This window comes from Acipenser ruthenus, chromosome 20 (genome assembly GCF_902713425.1).
Source record: "Acipenser ruthenus chromosome 20, fAciRut3.2 maternal haplotype, whole genome shotgun sequence".
Classification (NCBI taxonomy): domain Eukaryota; kingdom Metazoa; phylum Chordata; class Actinopteri; order Acipenseriformes; family Acipenseridae; genus Acipenser; species Acipenser ruthenus.
This window is the reverse complement of record NC_081208.1, coordinates 19928116-19949108: the sequence shown is the minus strand read 5'-3', so window position 1 is coordinate 19949108 and position 20993 is coordinate 19928116. Positions and strand designations below refer to the sequence as shown.

Here is a 20993-nt window from a genome sequence, read left to right as displayed (position 1 = left end):
TGCTATTGCATATCTATTGTTGTCTATTAATATAGAACTGCACTTCAATGCATGTGTAATTGCATATCAAAACAATATTATTAATGCTACTCAAAATAAAGTGTCATTAGAATAAATATAGCAGCATGCTGTGATTGGTTAAATTAATATCACCCACCATAGGTGGTAATACAAATAACAGTAAACTCCATTCACAAAACTCTTGAAAAAATATGTACTCCAAAAAGGTTTATAAAGATACGTCGAATTTAAAATGCATTAAAAACTGAGCGAGTTGTTGGCAGCTTGAATCTCTTTGAAACTCCATAAATAGCGGAAAGGTGTGACAGGTGACCGCTTTGCAAACAATGTATCTTGTGGGAAATAACATTTACTATCCTGCTCTGTGGAGCCCAAATAGTTGCCTCAAAAACGAGATTTCTATACATTTGTTTACTTTCTCTCAGCAGAGAAACTTTTGACACTATGAGAAAGTAGAACATCTTACTACATAGTTTTTTTTTCAGAAGTTGTAAGATATATGGTTTGAAGATAAAGAAAGACAAAGTGGCTCAGAGTGTGCTTTGAGCTTCCCTGGAGATCCTAACTGCCAGCAGTGAAAAGACCTTGTTCCATTTCAGTCATGTGACAATGGGACCGTACTATATTGTAGTTGGTGCCAAAATAGGCATGAAAACTCAATAACAACCAGAGCCGCTGAAAACAATTGCAAACACCATAAAACAGCAAGGCAAATGTATATAAAAAAAGGACACTTGAAGAGTAATTGTCCCCCCCTCCGGGCTCTTCTTTTCTATCAATAACCAACCACCACTTTCCCTAATGACTGACATGTCTTACATCCAGTAAGATGCTTTGACCCCAAACACCTTACTGAGATGAAATGACCTAGGAAATGCAAGCATAACAGATTTCCTGGAGGGAAGGCAAGCAAACTGAGAACTAGATGTTATGTAAAATGAAAATACATGTTTACTATAACATGTGTTTCTTTCAATACTGCACATTTGACACCTACATAGTGAACTGAAGTGCATGACAGGCACGTTTTTTATAGGAGCTTTGGTAAACATGCTCCAATACTAGAATATATGGTACAAACTGTAGGCAACTAGTATAGTGAGGATAAAAACAACACCCTGAAACTAAAATAAACATAAACCAGTGTTTATCCCTGAAAGAATGCTTGATTACTATTTGGTGTTCCCCCTCATTGGGCAGTTTATTGTGTTTTGTTGTGTCTGTGATTCCCATCTGTGCTGTTTTCTGAATTGAGTGAGGATGCAACACATCTAAACCCCAAAGCAGTACTTTTGGGCAATACCACAATGGACCAGTATATTCACTTTTTTTCAGATGGTACAGTATAAAAACGAAAACACTGATTTTTTTTGTCCAGCTACAGAAATACTGAACAGGTCTGAACTACTTTATAGGGCTGTCTTAGTTGAAGTGTAAAATTGGTAGTATGCTGTCTACATTGTGTTATTACTTAATGATTGTACCTGTTTAATATTATTAGAGACACTAGGGTTTCAAATGAAAAACCCTCCCTTTCCCAAAAAAGTATAAACACCTTAATAGGACTCCTGTAATACCATTCGAGGAGCTCATCATAAACATTCCCAAGAGTCAAATTAAGTTCTTGGCTTCAGTTTGCTTACAAAAGACCATTGACTGGGTGTTTGCTATTATAAATAGGTCCCCCATCTCTCTCTCCCAGTAACTGTGCATATGAGTGAGGTAATCCCAGTAATGATAACCACAGGGAATAGCACAGCGAGGAATCAATTAGCTAGTCTGCCTACAGTGCCAAAATCATGTCACATGATCAATGAACGATATTGTTGAATCTGGATAGTTATCTGTCTTAACATTTAGATGAGATCTCGGGAATATCGTTTAGAGCAATAGCTGGAGATTAAACATGCAGGGGTCAAATTGTTGAAGCACCTCTGTTGTCCTAGTGCAGCAATGGTCGCATTTTGTTTGCAAGGGCAATCAAAGTTAGATGCTTTAGCAAAGCAGTTAATTTGCACTGTAGCTGTATGTATTGAATTTGGTAACATCTAGAGTCTAGAGTTTTTTTACTATTAGAGGCTGCAACTGAAACGGTTCAGACACCAGCTAAACAGGGGTTGGATGAAAACTGATGCTAAATGGATATTATTATTATTATTATTATTATTATTATTATTATTATTATTATTATTATTATTATTATTTTAAGTGTCTAGGCACTGTTGTTATGTGACCTGCCAATATTGAGTCAATGCAACCTAGTCACAACCATAAGGGCTGTTTTATTTTTAAAGCCTGTTTTGATTAATGAAATCAAGTGTGGTGTCTACAAAACCCTTTTCATTTGTTTGAGAGGGTTCATTTTTCAAAGCAGCGTTTAACCTAAGAGAATGTCTGTAAACACTTTTCAAAATACAGTCATTAAAACATGCAACATATTTCTACTGCTTCTGAAGATATCTTAAAGTGTAGCTTCAAATGTCACTGAGCTTGTTTTGTATGGTGTTTACAGTCATTCTGAGTGTTTCTTGCTTCTGTTTTTCTAATAATGAGTTCTCATATTTTTCCAAATCTGCCTTTACCTAAGTGTCGGTGTTATAACAAATACTGTCTCTGCCAAATAGAGTCTCCTGGCAATATTTTGTACCTTAGGTGCTAAATACTGTCCCTGTCAAATAGTGTCTCCTAGCCGTATTTGTCACTCCGGCACAGTTTTAATAATAAAGTAATAATGTGCAATATATTCTATAACTGTATTGATTGGATATGTGATTTGTTTTACATATTTTGCTTTGTAAGATCGGAGAACATTGTACTGATAATTAGTGCATTTACTGCTGTAGCGGAGCTGAATACTGTAGCAGAGTTTAATACTTACCTTCCAAAGTGAACTGTCTGCATATCTCTTTAAACTTCTTTGAAGGTTTCTACAAAAATCTTTTCCCCTGCGATAAATAAATGTACACATCTTCCAGAGAAACTGGTTCTTGTGTTGACCTTACCATTCAATGCAAAACCATTTAAATTAGACAGTTTTTAGCAGCCAAGATTCAAAGATGTCGCGAAACATAAACTAGGTATGCACAAATGAATTCACATGCGCGTTGACAATAAATGAGTCTCTTCTTCCGAAGACAGTATTTGGCATAACACCGGAACTAACAGCCTTCCTCATTGCATTGAAATCTGACTGTCAAACCACTTTCTCTGTCTATATAAACACAGAGTAGCCTTTTTATTGCTCATGCTCTTGTATTCCACCCCGCTAGGGCTGGAGTGCCAAAGGCCGAAGCATCAGAACTCGAGTGAGAACGACATCGAAGTGATCTCCACAGGGACTCATGACAGCCCCGAGCTGCACATGAAGGGGACGACCCCCCCTGATCTCACCCCAGACCAGAGCCCCTCACCCAGCCGGCCCGCCACCCCTCCCTCCACCAGCCGCTCCAAGCCCTCTCGCCGCACCAAGAATGCCAGATTCCTGAGACAGACTGCTGTGGACGACGACCGGGGTGCCGGCGAAATCCAGGTGCTTGTGGAAGGGAGGGGGGGAGCGGGGGAGTACCTGCGACCCAACAGCCGAAGTGAGGAGAAGCGGCCGACAGCAGTGGGATCCAGCAGTAGAGGCGGCAGTGGAGGGAGCAGCAGATCCAACACCCCTTCCGTCCAGGAAGACACAAGGGCTCGAAGCAGTAATGGCCACAGGCAAGCATCGTTCAACCACAAGCCCCGGGAGCGATGGTCTGACTGCCCCAGCACCGTCTCCTGGGCGACACACCGCTCCCACAGTGAAACCCTGACCAACTCCCGGCTATTGGAGCAGGATGAGGAGAAACTCAGCAACTATGAGATGGAGATGAAGCCCCTGAAAAGAATGGATTCCTATATGCAAGAAACACATTCTCAAAAACACCATGCTGCCGCCTCTGCATCCGGCACCGCCCACAGCTCTCCCAGCCCTGCCAAGGACAACCACTCGGAGGCTAGGGCCTTCGGGGTTCAAAGAATGAGAGGCAAATGCCAGCCCAAGGTGAGCATGCGGCCCATCGAGCCCCCCACGGTGCAGAAGCTGGATAGCTGCCTCCGGCTGGGGGACAAACTTGAGTCCCGGCCCCTCAGGAGGGATTTGACCCTTTCCCCCCCACAGAAATCTTTACCCATTGCACTAGAGCACGACGAGGAGAATTTAAGTGAACTCAAAGACTCGGTGAGTATTTGAATATGCATGGGTTTTTGAGATGGCCCTCTAATTAGGAAAGTGAGATTCATAGTTTAACATATAGGTTGGCACTTAAAACAGCGTTATTTGTTTTTTTGGGATTCCTGGCAACCAGCTCAGTATGTTATTCCTGTATAACCGGCACAAATCTATTCTACTTTTTTATTAATTTTCCATACTAACAGACTCCGTCTGTAGAAACATATGTTAGAAAAAGGAAGATCTTGGTTTTCCTATACAGCGGAACATGTAAAATATGTTCCCATCCGTCCCCAGATTCTAAAATCTGTGTAGGTGTTGAAACTCTTACCACATAGAGTATTCGAGCATTGCTCTGTAGCATAGCAAGTAGCAATCTTATTTATATAAATAAAATAATTGTCACTGGAAATCTCCCAAAGAGAACTGCCCATGCTGTCATTAGGAAACCACGGCATTACCAGCAATGGCAACACAAAGGATTTGGAATACATATTGCACAGTGATGCTGATACAGTTGCACACTGTCTGGTATTGATAATAGGGCACCATTGTAGCACAATGGATTACCAGCAGTGTGTATAGGTTCATACCATTGTGACACATTTAGTATGTCATAGAAAATATTCCCACCGTGATGTAGATGTCCTTATTCTGACATTTTAGTACAGTGCATGCATTGTGTGCATTTCCATTGAAGATTATTTGGGAGGAGCAGTAGAAATATGTTTGGAGATTGGCTTTGTTCATTAAACATTCAAACTGCCTTATTGACAATGGGGGTGTGTACAGTTTTCCCAATTAAATACACACTATTAAAAAAAAAGATCTTTCAGCTCTTTTGATAATGTCTTGTCTTTGCTAAGGAATGCAATGTGTTAATAGGTGGTTCAATCAATAGCGGGTTGAGATCAAACCTCCAGAGGCTGTACACAGGATGTGCAAGCAGGTTTGAATTACCCTTGCTTTCTACTCCCTTCAGTTTAAGTGCTGGAGTCTGTGATCCATCTGCAACTCTCACATTCTCTGTGCATGCCCTTGGGGCCTCGGACTATCATCAATTCTTGTGCATATACTCCAGATGAGAATGTATGGACATTTCCAGGACTGGCTTGACACAGCTGTGCAACTACTGCAACAGTACAGGCACCGGTGCTCACATGTACACTACTAGGGCTGTGTTGAAAACGTGCACTCTGCCTATAGGAGAGGCAATTCTCTGGCTATCCTCCATCCTGCAGTCATTTAGAGTACCCACATTTTGTAATGCCTAATTAGAATGCCATCTCACACTTTACCCACATGCCGGTGTAGGAATATTGAAGAACAATGGCCATTCCTCTGTCTTGCCATCTGCTCTACCTCTTTTCATCCGACAAACATAAGCACCAGATGCTGGCTTGCTTCTGAATCCTGGAGAATTACACATCTGTTTGGCTTGGTTTAATGTCTGACCAACAGTGAACTGTTGCTCAGTGAACCAACCCCATCCAATATCCCTCTATAGCACGTAGGAGCGTAAAGGTCAGCTACATGTGGGCCTCCATAGCCAAGATCGACAACTTGGCGCAGCCAGGATTCTAACCAGTGATCTGCTGATTGCATGACTCAGCTCACACTCCATTCGGTAGTGCCTTCAGCTGCTGGGTACCCACGATGTCCTTGATTACCTGAATTGAGAATACCTTTAGTGTAGGGAGGTATCTATACATATATACTGTGATGTAAGCATACTTGTTATTTGTATTCAGCACTTGGAACTCTCTTTGCATGTAAACACAGTTGCTGAAAAACTCTCTCTCCCTCACACACACAACACGCACACCTATCCACCCCCACACACAGGCCCATGCTGACATACACACTTCATTTCCTCTTGGAATTGTGAAATAAACAGTGCATTCAGTAACCCAGTTATTGCATTTTGATGTTTTAATAAGCTTATAAGTACTAAAAGCATTTCTCTTCATGTATTACTGGATGAAGGAGTGTGTTTGTGGGTGGGTGTGGGTGTAGGTTGGGAATGTTGAAAAGTGTTACGATACACAGCACAGGGTCCTGTAATTAAGCAGCTCTTAACATTCTATTTTAATTACTAATAGTTAGTTTCGGTAAAACAAATTATGTGGGGAAAATGTATATTAAAGTATAAAAACAGGGACAGTTTTGTTAAAATTGGTAAATGTATGTGCCTTATTTTAAACTTTTACAGGGATCTTTACCTGTATGCATAGTGTATGTATTTGTTCTGAACATTTTACAAGGATTAAAGTACATAAAATATGTAATCCATAGATAACAAGCTTTATTTGATCTCTACCAAAGTAGCGTTATGTTTTGGGTTTCAAATCAGAGGTCCAACAAAGACTAGTAATATATAATATAGAAATGAGGACAGGACAACACCAAGGTCTTCATCCGAGCATCTTTTGTAACTTCAAAAACCAAAACGTGCTAATAACCACACTGATCTTCTCAGACAATCAGATTCTCAGTAGTGGTCATGCCCTGAATGTCCCCTAAACATGCTAATGCAATCCATTAAAAAAAAAATGTCTCCACAACTATTTTTGGTTTTTTAATAGCACTAATACCCTTGGCAGTGGACAGGTACGTGACCTTTTCCTTTGTCAGCTGTAGCTGTGACGAGAGCTGTTGAATGAAGACAAACCAGGTTTTACATGTAGGTTTTACCTGTATAGTATAAAGATATATAGTGTAGGGTAAGCCCACTGGTGGCACAGCCAATCAGACGTCTCGTAGAGTGGATATCAGCTTCTACTGCACAGCCCCATATACAATATTCTATATATAACTCACTGGACAGATAGTGTCAGAGCAAGAAGTAGATAATTGACCTAAGACTGAAACACAGACACAGAGTGGTTAGGAGCCATCGCAGCCAAAACTGAACAGCATAAGTTCTCGAGAACCCTCCTACCAGTTAAAAAAAAAAAAAAAAAAAAAAAAAAAAAGTGTTACAGAACACCCTGCAGTGTTTACAAGAAATGCATCTTGTATTGTCCTTTTCACACATCACTGGTCATAAATCACCTGGGGAATACAATTTCTCTTGTAAGCATCTAGTGTATCCAGATTTTGTTCCCTTCCTGCTGTGCTGCTCTTCATTTTCTGTTCCTACAATACGTTATTGATTTTGATCAGAGCAATGTTGCAGGAGGGAGCATAAACTGGATACGCACTGTTGCTCATAAGAGAAATTCTACTACTCTTGGCAATTGCTCCCAAGTAAAAGTAATATTTCCAGCTGATCCATGTAAATAAATATATAATGAATTTGGATTATGTTTAAACATATATTGCTGAGATACAGACGGGATACAGCAAAAGTGAATGTTTTTTTGTAAACACTGCAGGGTTCTATGCAACACTTCCAGACTGCCTTTCGCGTTACACTCGAGATTTGATTTCACTACAGCTCTAGGACCCAGCTGTAAAACAGCAGTGTTCATTCACAAATCCAATTCCTGCTCTTCTACAGCTGCGTGAACCAGTCCCTAAATGAATTCAAACCTGTGAATGTGTGTTTTACAGTGTGTGTGTGTGTGTCATACACACACACACACACATACATAATATATATATAATATATATATGCAGGACCATCTTCACTTGTCTTTTTGTAAAAGAACACAAACACTAATACACAAGTGTAACTTTAATACCATACCTTTTTCCCTTTGTTCCCAGTCCACAAACAAACTCTGTCTCCAACCCCCAACCACCAGAACATTCAAACTGTGGTCTTTTTTTTATTAATGAACTTAATCAGTCGCAGCTGATTTAGTAATTTTCTCAACTGTCGTTCATTATTCAATAAATTATCCAATTTATGAGGTCTTTACCAAGATGGCCTCCTGGTAACTCAACATCACAATATATATATATATACATATACATATATATATATATACACACACACACACACACACACACACACATATATATATATATATATATATATATATATATATATATATATATATATATACATATATACATATATACAGTGCCTTGCATAAGCATTCACCCTCCTTGGACTTTTCCACATTTTGTAGTGTTACAACCTGGAATTAAAATGGATTTAACTGGGATTTTTACCATTTGATTTACACAATATACTTAACACTTTGAAGGTGCAAAATATTTTTTACTGTGACACAAAAGTTAATTAGACAAAAAAAAAAAAAGATATTTGTTGGTTGCATAAGTATTCACCCCCCTGAGTCAATACTTGGTAGAAGGACCTTTGGCAGCAATTACAGCTGTGAGTCTTTTTGGGTAAGTCTCTACCAGCTTTGCACATCTGGATCCTGCAATTTTTGCCCATTCTTCTTGGCAAAATTGCTCAAGCTCTGACAAGTTGGATGGGGACCATTGGTGAACAGCAATTTTCAAGTCTTGCCACAGATTCTCAATCGGATTGAGGTCTGGGCTTTGACTGGGCCATTCTAAGACATTCAGGTTCTTGTTTTTAAACCACTCCAGTGTAGCTTTGGCTGTGTGTTTAGGGTCATTGTCCTGCTGGAAGGTGAACCTCTGCCCCAGTCCCAGGTCTCTTGCAGACTGAAACAGGTTTTCCTCTAGAATTTACCTGTATTTGGCTCCATCCATCTTGCCCTCTATCCTGACCAATTTCCCAGTCCCTGCCGATGAAAATCATCCCCATAACATGATGCTGCCACCACCATGCTTCACCGTGGGGATGGTGTTCTCAGGGTGATGAGCAGTGTTGGCTTTGCACCACACATAGCGTTTTGAGCTAAGGCCAAAAAGTTCAATTTTGGTCTCATCAGATCAGAGAACCTTTTCCACATGTTTGCTGTTCTCCCACATGCCTTTTGGCAAAATCCAAACAGGATTTGATATGGGTTTTTTTTCAGCAATGGCTTTCTTCTCGCCACTCTTCCATAAAGCCCAGCTTTGCGGAGCATCCGGGTTATAGTTGTCCCATGGACGGTTTCTCCCATCTCAGCTGTGGATCTCTCCAGCTCCTTCAGTTACCATTGGCCTCTTGGTTGCTTCTCTGACTAATGCCCCCCTTACCTGGTCAGTGAGTTTTGGTGGACGGCCTTCTCTAGGCAGAGTCACGGTTGTGCCATATTCTTTCCATTTTTTAATAATTGATTTAACGGTGCTCCGGGGATGTTCAAAGTTTGGAATATTTTGCATGAAAGTGGTGAAGCCACTTGAAAAAGGCAGCGTCTAAACTGTGTCTGCAATCACATTTTAATGTTTTTTTTTTTTTTATCGGGAGTGTTTCATCAGTTAAAACCAAAAATCAGAAGCCCTGAAAATAAAAGGTTTTCTAACTGCTCGTCAAGGGAGCCTAGCTCTTTTGTGCAGGGGTTAAAATGCTCCTTCCTAGGGATGTATGTGTGCTGGTTAGCTCCCAGCCCGGAGCACCAATTGTCTCAAATCTCGATTCCCTGCTCTGTGGCTCGAACAGCAGTGCTGGTCCACCCTCCTAACCCAGAGAGACATGGGCCGCATGCTGTGTGTAACTATGAGAATCTCTGCAGTGGTGTCTTAGGTGACCTTTGTGGCACAGCTGGGTCTCATAATGTCTTTACGGTTGTAAATTAGACTCTCCCAGTTACTTGTTGGCAGCAATAACATCTTGTCTCTTCAAGTTGACATGGCTTGAGTTTTTTTAATGCAGGGCGAGAGCTACTTCTTTGTGTCCTGTTGTGGCCTGTGTTGTTTAAAAGTGGACGTACTGTACAGTATCAGTAATATGATTGGCCTTATGTGGGCAGACGTGAAGGATGTGGCCACATTGTATTATGTATTTCGTCACAGTTGGGTGCAAACCTCTGATTGGGTGAATGGACTATTGAAATGCAATATACTGAGTGTAGGAAGAGGTCTTTGGGATTACCATTGCCCTTATAAAAGTTTACAGCAGTATATTTACATGGTCATTTAGCAGTTTTGATTATACTGTTAATTTACCATAGTTGATACACCTTGATTTGCCGTGTTTTTAAATAGTTTGTCATGCTTTCAAATGTATTACATTTTGCTATGCTTAAACCCCAAGCCTCTAAACATGGAGGTCAAGCACAGGGTTTGTCACTAATATCAATATGTTTCTAATGTTTAATTGATGTTTGCTTCATATGAATTGAATATAAATAGGAAAAAATATATATTTTAAATACATTGTTATTCAGGGAGCATACACTTTTTCTTTTTTCACCTCACTGTGCGGCCTAACTCAGTTTTAGGTGTAGAAATGCTCAAAGTCAGTAAATTCAAAAGTCTTTCTCAATGTCTACAATGAAAAAGACTTTTATTCAACGTTTACTCAGTTTAATTCACTACATTTATTTATGGATACATTTCGGGTTTATCGAAATACATGTGTTTGTGTCACCTGGAACTTTTACAGGACCCCCACCCCCCCAGCTGTGTACCTGATCAAAAAAAGAGTTATAAACCACATGTCTATCAATTTTGCCTAAAAAACAGATCCTGCATCTTTAATGATCTTCTGTGTTGTGCAAGCTTTTCGCAGGCTTTCAATGAGAGCGCCTTAGTAACAGGACTAGCTGTCTGAGATTAGCTGCACTGCACTACCAGAAACTAGCTCTGTTATTGGCTCTCTCAGTTCTGTTGCTAGGGAATAGTTTATGCCGTACCAGTGGAGCCTATATGCTCAGGCAAGGGCACCTGATGTGAAGTGAATTATTTGTGGTTGAAGCAAACAATATAGTGTACTTGTTCAAGAGGGTCACAAACACATCTGTGAACGAGATAAATACGGTTTGGAAGAGGAATTCTTATTCATATACAGTACAGTGGCACCAAACTGTTTTCAGATAGAGAGTCTAAGTTAAGTTAATATTATGATATATATATATATATATATATTATATATATATATATATATATATATATAATTTTAAATGTCGTAATATGCTGCAGTATCCTTAGATTCAATTGACACGAATTCGTTGATCATTCAACACCAGTTTTAGGAATACTTTTTATATAAAAACTGTAAATGACCATGCTGGTTTAAAAGGCTCCAATGAAGGTAGAAAATCTTAGGTATGCAAATACAAGGTAGAAAAAAACACTCTTAATGTACCTTCGAGTCACATGATTGTTGCCTACACTCTTAAACAAAGTAGTTAGTAAATGTGTGTTTTTAAGGTTTTACAGATCAAACTCTCATTAATAACAGGAATGTACTGGCTTCAGCATATAAAAACAGCCTTTTTAATATGAACTAAATAATAATATGACATGTATCCATACAGAGAAAAGCACCACACTCAACATGGCTGTGCATTGTGAACAATAAAAAAAAAATTACAGAAAAATACACAAATCCCATTGCTTTCCTAATCTTTTGCCACCCAGAAAATAATTATTTGAGGGTGTGACATCACATGGACAGGTCTGTTACTGAATCTTGTAGATCAATGCTTGAATTTTCAACATAGATTAGTATTTGTGTTGTGTGTGTGGGGGGGGGGGGAGGGGGAGGAGGACACTGTGTGTGTGTCTGTGTCTGTGTGTGGGGGGGAGGCACTGTGTCTGTGTGTGTAGGGGGTGGCACTGTGTGTGTGTGTCTGTGTGGGGGGGGCGGCACTGTGTGTGTGTGTGTCTGTGTCTGTGTGGGGGGGAGGCACTGTGTGTGTGTGTGTGTCTGTGTGGGGGGGGCACTGTGTGTGTGTGTGTGTGGGGGGGGGGAGGCACTGTGTGTGTGTGTGTCTGTGTGGGGGGGGCACTGTGTGTGTGTGTGTGTCTGTGTCTGTGTGGGGGGGAGGCACTGTGTGTGTGTGTGTGTCTGTGTGGGGGGGGCACTGTGTGTGTGTGTCTGTGTCTGTGTGGGGGGGAGGCACTGTGTGTGTGTCTGTGTGGGGGGGGGCACTGTGTGTGTGTGTGTGTCTGTGTCTGTGTGGGGGGAGGCACTGTGTGTGTGTGTGTGGGGGTGTGTGTGTGTGGGTGAAAGGGACTATCTAATTAATATTGTGTTTTCTTCTTTCTATTGCAGGGTTCCAGTTCTATCCTGGTTGTTATGGTGATCTTGCTAAACATTGGAGTTGCCATTTTGTTTGTTCACTTTTTTATTTAATGTAATGCCTATTATTACTGTTATTATTCTGGTTACCATGATTATTGCCCTGTTTAAAAAAAAAAAAAAAAAAGAAAAAAAGAGACCAAACAAACAAACAAACAAATCTCCAAATAACACAATCCAAACCTGGGAAAGAATTCTAAACAGCCTCTTGTTTTTCTCGTTCTTTAAATCTAAAGAATTTGCTAAAGTGGTTAACTTTTTTTTTTGCCTTTTTTCTTATTTTGTTTCTCGCTTTAAAGTTTTTTTTTTTTCTGGAAAGTAACATTAAATAAATAAAAATTACTGGCTTGTACAACAGTATAGCGCTGTGTGGCATGGCAGCACAATACAGATGCCTGCCCCCTTCCCCCAGCTACTTCAAAGAAGCATTACTACAGTGTCGGGAAACAACAGAACAACGCGGTTGCAGCCCGCAACGGTGTAAAGAACTCAGAAGATCCAAATTACTATTTTCAATGGGCTGTTCCCAGGTTTTCTGTTTTGGCAGCTATGTTTAGAGCCAGTTGGTACCAGTTTACATGGAATTTATAATGAACTCTATTTCCAAAATTTAAAACAGGCTTACTCGTCTGGTACAGCTTTGGTGAAACATTTCCGGACAAGAATATTCTTTGGGCCTGTGGAGTTGGAAAAAAGTTGGAAAAAAGTCTGTTTAGTTAAGAGGGATCCATACTGTTCCAATAATTATTGGAGGAATTACCATTGCACAGCAGTTTGAGCCTTTCCAGGTTTTACTGTGAGTCTAATTAGTGCCTCTTGAGCTTTATTAGACAAGAGGAAAGGTATGCTTAATTAGGCCTGACTATAAAGAAAGAACTGGAACTGCTATGCAATTGTAGTAGTTGATTATATCCGTGCCCTGTTTTCTTATTGCCAGGGAACAAGCAAATGTTGTCATGGCAATCTGTGATTTGATGATATCACCATGGGCAGACATTTTTACAGTCGCCTGAACTGTACAGTTACCCACCGTTTGTATTACAGTTAACCTCTTGTCCTGTTGAATCTTATTATGAAAAAATGTTTCACTAAGACTACATCTCAGACTTTAAAATCTTGTCAAGTCTAATGAATTTGGCTGTAAAAATATATAATTCCTTAAAACAAAATTACAAGGCCCAAAATTAACATGTATATCATTTGAAAGAAGACACGGTTCGTTTTCAGCCACTGCTTAGAAGACCTCTACTTTATTTAAAAGGAAGTTACTTTACATCCATTGCAAGACTTTTTAAACAGCCATCTGCCTTGTTTTTTTTTTTTTAAACTAAGACAAACTGCATGCTCACGTATATATAAGTATGTTTAAAAAAAAAAAAAAAAAAAAAGTTTATGAATAAATCTGTTTTTGAGTTTTTAAAGCAGTCGGGGTTGTAAAACTGTGTGTCGACAGTCTTTTCAAATGATAAACATTACCGATGGGTTGCATAAGGGTTAGAATAATATTCCAGATAAGAGTTGTAAATACAGGGGAGAAGGCTGTGTGCAGCTTGATCACAGTGAGGGTATGTGTGCTTGTCAGTCAAGTTACAAATCAGAAAGGGATCATTGGCTCTACAACAAGACTGCCACCACATTAAAAAAAAGCATGTGTTTTAAACTACTATATCCCCTTTCTCATACTGATCTATATCTATCTATCTATCTATCTGTCTTCCTACATACAAATGCTGGACAAAAATATAGGAACACCTGTGTACCGTTGCACACATTTTTGGGTAAATTGGATTTATTTGTCAAATTGGACCCCAAGTCTATTCTGTAATGTATAAAAGCTGCATCTCTCTGGTGAAATCTATTTCAAGATCTTTGATAGGGCACTAATATTAGATGCTTGGTTAGCAGATGCTTTCGTATCCCCAATTATTATTATTATTATTATTATTAGTTACAAAGATACTCAGAAGGAATAACAATTGAGGAATAGTCACGTATCCCCTAAGAATTAAGTTAAACATTTTACAGAGTCGCTAAGTCGATTAGTGCCGCCCTGGTTGCCCATCATATTGACAATGTTATGGCGGGTGTTTCCAATTTTTCATCCAGCTCCTGGATCTCACTGTCTGGTATAGTTTTATACCATCTCCCCTCAGTTACTCATCATCTTGCTTTATATAACAGCATGCCAACGCATGCATTTGTTTTGCCAATCAAATCTGATTTCTGTGAAAGAAAAAAAAAAAAAAAAAAAAAAAAAAAGAATACCACTGAATATAATCTTTATGTTATGTGCTCATTCCAAACATGCCTTTTATCAACAGAGGAGACCTGGTGTATAAATGGCCTGGAGGGTGAGATGTTTGCTAGTGTGATTTTTTTGTTGTTAGACCTGTTCAGTTTGTTTATGAAATGTTGGAAAGCTTTTTTTCTTTTCTTTTTTAAACATAAAAATCAATAAATGGGAGAACCATTTTAATTCCATTTTTATGTTCTTCTAAATCCTTGTGGCCTAATGTAGGCTGTAAATAGAATACCACGAGTTAAATAGTACCAAGTCGATTCCTCAACCAATGAATGATGTCTTCAAAATGTAGGGAATACACATTTTGTTTGTAAAATAAAATCACAAAGTGAGAAGACCGAAATGAAACACTATTATATAATTCAGGGGTGTCACAGTATGGCAGGGTATGCAATCTGAAGTGTAGGTGCTGCATTACAGAAGCATCTGTATGCAAGAGGATCTTAACAGGGCCTGTCTGGGTGTGTCACCATGGCAACATCGATTCAAGATTCTGAACCAGCAGCTGCTCGCACGGGGAGGGGCCAGGGTGGTGTGACTGCCCTTCAGGGAGATGTGCTATTGAATGAGGTCTGCACTGAGAGAGGGAAAAGGGAGCTGTCTGTTCAGGCACATGGCCACTGCCTGACACACTGCCTCTGAGGAGGACAAGCAAGGGAGTTAAAGAGCGTATAGGAGTCTTTCAGAACAGTCAATACAACATATGTACAGTAAATAATCACTTCCCTCTGCTAGATATACATTTGAACTCCGCCTTTATTAAAATATGTACCAAATATTGGGTTGGGTCACGGTTTGCTCTGTTTAAAGCCTTGACATGACATGGCATAGACCGCAATATGCTGGAAGGGGTCTTGAGGGGTGTTAATCCATGTAGTCATTAATATTTAATGCATTTTGCTGCAGAGAAGTAGGAAGAAGATTGTGATGACGAATGCGTCAGTCAAGACCCAAACATGCTTGTTTGGTTTGTGGTGGCTATGGAAGATGCCTGAAGTATCTGGCATTCTCCTCAACCCATTCATGCACAATTCTGGCATGGTGTACGAGTGCATTACTGTCTTGAAAGTAGCCATCGATATCCAGAGTAATCGAAGGACCCAGGCATTACCAAGAGAACATGGTCCCCACCAGGGTGATGCCAAATCCAATCAGGTAGACATGTCCTAATAAAGTGGCCAGGCAGCATATATATAAATAAATCAATATGCTGCATTTCTTGCCTGTTATTTCTCCCCAGCGTGCGTGTTTTGTATCTTAGACTACTTCTAACTACAGGGATGGAAAGAAGACCCCATATTGTATAGCAGTTTGATCCATTCCTGGTTTTACTATGAGTTTAATAAGGCACGCCCGAGCTTATTACAAGCTCGTAGTGAAACCTGGAATGGGTGACAGTGCTATACAACTGGAGTCTTATTTGTATCCCTGCACTTGGTATGCCAAAGTAAACAGATAATCTTGGAGGAACAATGGCTCTTCATTTCACCTAAGGCTGTAAAAGTGTATTCTAAGCGGCATAGTACTTATCTAAACGTTTAACCAGAAACGCACAGTTTTATCTTGCTTTGATTTTTCCAAAAGTTTCAGCATTTATAGTATTTGTAAACCACTGTAACATTGTTTGAAACAAAGTAATGTAAAATTTGAAATATACAGTATACAAAATGTAAAATATTGACTATCAATACTAAATCAAGTCTACTTTTACACTGAAAATATCTGTGAAGGTTTAAACAGTTAACAGCCGTTTAACAGAAGGTTTAAATGTCTAATCTAGTAAACATTTACAACCTTCATTTTACCTCACGCAAAAAGGCCTCTGCAAGAGTGAATGCCACTGGTAGCACACTACATACCAGTGATAGCTAGCTACTTCTAACACCATCAATAACTAAATAATAGCTGTCCCAGGGGTAAACCTTTGTGACTGCAATTAGACTCGTGTCTTTAAACGAGCTGTACAGCCAAGCCCTGTGCTACTATAAATCTAGTGATGCCTTTCCCTTACAGGGGCCCCTTTCAGTGTCTAGTTTGCATATACACAAGCCCTGCTATTCCCTGCAGTGTGAGCATTTTAATCAATTCTTATCTTGCACAGAACAAAAGATGTCTAAATCCATTCCTTTTTTTAAAACCAATTAGTCATTTGCTCACAAAGCAAGCAGGAGACATAGTATTACAGCTTCACGTGTTATTTATATTTCCACCTTCCTCTCGTTCTTTTCATGTTTTCAACCATTGAGAGTGGTTCTTGGTTCTGGATGCTCCAATATTGTGTTATTATTTGCATATCTGTCTTTAACTGGCTTTCAATTTGCTTTGGGCTTGTCCAGACTTCTAACTGCCAGCATTCCATAGACTTCCTCATTCCATTCCATCCATGTGACAACCTAACCTTTCAACTCTGCCCCAACCTACTGTAGACATACACAGAGGGCGAGTAGGTGGGGCCTGTCAAGACGAGTGCATTCCTGTCTTGAAAGTAGCCATCCATATTAGGATACAAGTGCAGCATTGCTGGGTGGACTTGAACCACAGCACCACTGAAATATTTTGTCTTGATTGTAGGAGGAAACATGTTCAGTCCTTGCCAGACCGAATTTTCCAGACAGGTAAAGACAGATTTAGAGACAAATGATAATAACTCAATATTCTAACTCAGAACCACTTCACATAATTTGCAAGCATCAAAAAACAAAACAAACAAACAAAAAAAACCAAGGAACCAAGCAACCCTTTTAATACACTTGCAATCACAACATCTAAAAACATGACAGGCGACAGACAACCCTGTCTTCCAAGTGCACAGCTTAATGTTCTACAGCAAATACAGCTTAGTGATTTTATAAGCCTCTAACCACCATGGGGAAAAATTAGATCAGCCAGGTGCCAGAACTGAGAGTAGAGCTATGTTATTATCCACACAGTGAGCTGTAGTGAGGGGTCTATATGTACACAAGTCACAGGAGCGCTCTCTTTATTTCGCTATATAACATAAAATGTAATGCAATTTACTGTCAACCTGGCCAAATTGCGAGTTAACTGAATTAGTGAATTATTAAATCATGAAAAGTTGAGATCTGTTAATCCAATTGTGATGAAAATTGGTTATGTGACATATTATTAAGAATATCGAAACCTAGGGATATTTTTACATGTCTGCCCATACATACGCACATATGTCACTAATGTTGATCTACTATAGGTTCCCAAATACCTTTTCTTCCATCTTATTAGCACTAGTCGCTATTTCTTCCTGATGTATTTCTTACATCCACGAGGGGCAGTGTTGAAGGAGGACAGGTTAATGGTTACACCCTGGTGTACCAGCTGTAGTTAGAGAGATTTTTGATGGCTCTATTGAGGCCACAGGGGTGCTTTAAAATTGTTTTAAAAAAGTTACCAGGATGTTATGACTGGAATAATATACAAATAGAATATAAAGAAGAACACATTGGCCAAGAGGACTGACATTTCAGACCTGTATGAGATCAAGTGGGGGCACCTGCAGGGCTGACCTTTGTCCTCATGATCAGTTGTTGAAGGAACATAATTGCACACGCTAAATAAAGGAGAGGAATGTGGGTAAAATAATTAGGTGTTCTAAATAAAACATAAAAAATAAATAATTAAAAACAGACCCTGGCATTTTGCATAGTTTTACAGACAGAAATACTCCAAATAGACTCAAACACTGTTAGATGTTTGATTTTCCCAACCATTGTACACCCATTTTAATTGTGGGCAATGCTGCCACTACCTCACCTGCATGATCCTCTGGTGCACGTCAAAGCCAAAGGAAGGGATGGGTGACAGTGACTAAAGATTAGATTAGATTGCTCAGACTGTTTTTATTTTTTCAGGCAGTATTTGAATGTGATCTGCTTGCAGAAAGTGGGTTTTTTTTTTCCTCTAGGTACTTTGGAATATTTCTCAAGATGAATAAGAAGAATAGTTTTTCTCCGACAGGGAACTATGTGGTTTAAGTTAATGTTGAACGTCTCTGTTGGTTATATTCTTGTTTCCTCATTTTAAATGGACAGCCTAAATAAACCCACAGAGAGGGGGTAGTTTATGTGTGCGCTGTAATGGAAAGCCAAACTGGTTTCTAGCGAGAGAGGTTGTGGAGATTGGTATTGTGTAATTCTGTGTGCAAACCTATGTTTAAATAAATAAATAAATATATAAATTGTAAAACTGCATGGCACAGAGTAACATACAAAGGGTGGTTACATACTTGCAGTACATGCGAAATAGACTTCACCAATATTCAAATATCTTGAAAAAATATGCTTCAAACAGCACAAAAATGCATATCAGCCGAATGAAAGTGGTTTCATGTCTAGCTGTTCAGGGGCACATTAGTCTTGTCATTATGAATCTCTGATAATTCAAATGGAAATACGCTAAGCCTTTGCAATCAGACCCACAATTTCAAATGCCGTTATACTGAGGACCTCTTTCACGTAGTGATCAGACAATACAAAATGTCAATAAAATGAAACTTAACTAGTTCTGCAATTTCTCTCTGCTTTTCAAGGAGGTGGTTCTGGTATCACTGATAAACCATTCAAGTGTCACTCTTGTGGTATATTATGGCACCAGCACCCCTCAACAGAATTACGGCAGTATCTATACAGAAACCGATCCTTCACTGTTAACTTCCTTGTAAAAATGAGAATGTATCTATAATGTTAGTATTGTAGAATGCATTGGAAGTAGCTTCCCTCACCCACATTTAAATAAGATTAACAGTAATGTTTGTAGACACGCATCAAAGTGGATACAGCATACACTTGGACAGCAGTGAGAACGTCTTGTGATTTATGACGTCATCTAAAAGCCCTTTTACCTCATACTATCTTCTAATGGACTCCAAGTCATGTACACATATTATCTATATGTATATAATGGTTAGAAATGATTCAATGAGGATAGCTGAGAGAGACCTACTTAAACTGGGTTTCACTGCCAGTGTGGTTACACAGTCAAACCCAGGACCAATACTGCAAGAGGCTTATGACTGAAACACAAACTAATACACAGGCTTATACAAAGAACAGTTGTAGATAAAAACACAACCAGTACTGTATATCTGAAAAACACATGCAAATATATTTCAGATAGACTTTTTCACTCCTGGCATTTATGAAATATGTATGAGACATATTCTACATTAGTATGTATTCCATACATTAAATTATTTAATTAAACCTACACCCAGGACCTAGAGCCGGTAATTACTAAATGCTGTCTAGTTATTGAATTCTCCTGCACCAAAACTGCCTGTCCAGGATTTTAAATGCACAGGAAAGCATGAGAAATATTAAAATCAAATACATGAAAACTGAAACTGAGAACACAGTAAAACCTGTGTTTACAGTCTCAGAAACTTTACAGACCTGGCTTTAGATTTCTGCAGAAGAATAAGCTTCTGTAATGGTGACTGGCAAGACCAGTGGAAGTAAATGGATAACATGTGTAGTGCCAGCGAAATTATGAAGTAAATCTTTCCAGGACAGTAACATACTTTGAGACACTCCTGAGGTGAAATGACCTAGGAAGTGAAACAGTAACAGATTTCCAGAAAGTAAGCCATGCAAACTGAGAACTTGCTTTACCCTAGCGTAGTAGAAGACAAACTGTATACAATAGTAAGGGAAATGGAAACAAGCAACTCAAATGGCATTTGAAGCTACTAACTCTTTAAGAGGTCTTGCAGGAGGGTAATAAATAGTTTCCAGTACAACTAATACATATAAGAACACAGCTGATCCCAAACCAAGGAAACAATGACATCACATCAATTTGGTCAGAGAAACAAACCCCTTATTTCTAATTGGATAAAGGAAGGAGCTCTTAGAATTCCATGACCTCCGAATAAGCCTTATTGCAATCTGTGATCTTTCATCAAGAGGAAAGATCCACAGAGCACATAATGCTACCCACAGCTAGTCCTGAAACCATGGAAACCAACATTGTTGCCTTTTGTGAAACCTGACGCTTAACGTTTATGAATCTGTACAGTCTATTCCAGCACTCATTTCTCAGTTCTTTTTTGTTTTTTTTTGCATGAGGACAGAAATGTGGACTCTGATATTCTGTAACTATTTTGTGTTTTAAAAAGGAATGTTGATGTTTGAATTTGATTGTTTTTTTAAACGCTAAAATGTTGATTTTTTTTTTTCATTTTGATTATGAGACGACTGGTTTGAAAAAGTTTGTATAAAATATTTGTTGAATTTCAATTTATGAATTTCTCAAGTTTTTCGATAGTCATGATTTTTTTAGAGAAACAGTAAAAGAGTACATTAATCAAAGAACCAATCAAAGAACATCAGATGGTGCTCACATTAGAAAATGGATGCAAAGTCAGAAAAGCTATCTTAAAATGAACAAAATTGCACAAGTGG

The 20993-nt window shown here is 39.1% G+C and overlaps 1 protein-coding gene across 1 annotated transcript in view; it reads left to right on the top strand.

Annotated features, from left to right (window-relative positions):
* The window catches only part of jph3b (junctophilin 3b), a 55288-nt gene extending 34460 nt beyond the window's left edge, over positions 1-20828 (top strand). The window contains exons 4-5 of the mRNA XM_034043107.3: positions 3291-4228; positions 12249-20828. Of these exons, the coding sequence (XP_033898998.3) occupies positions 3291-4228; positions 12249-12329 (1019 nt within the window). The 3' untranslated portion in view covers positions 12330-20828. The remainder of the gene's footprint in view (positions 1-3290; positions 4229-12248) is intronic.
* Positions 20829-20993: the final 165 nt, after the last annotated feature.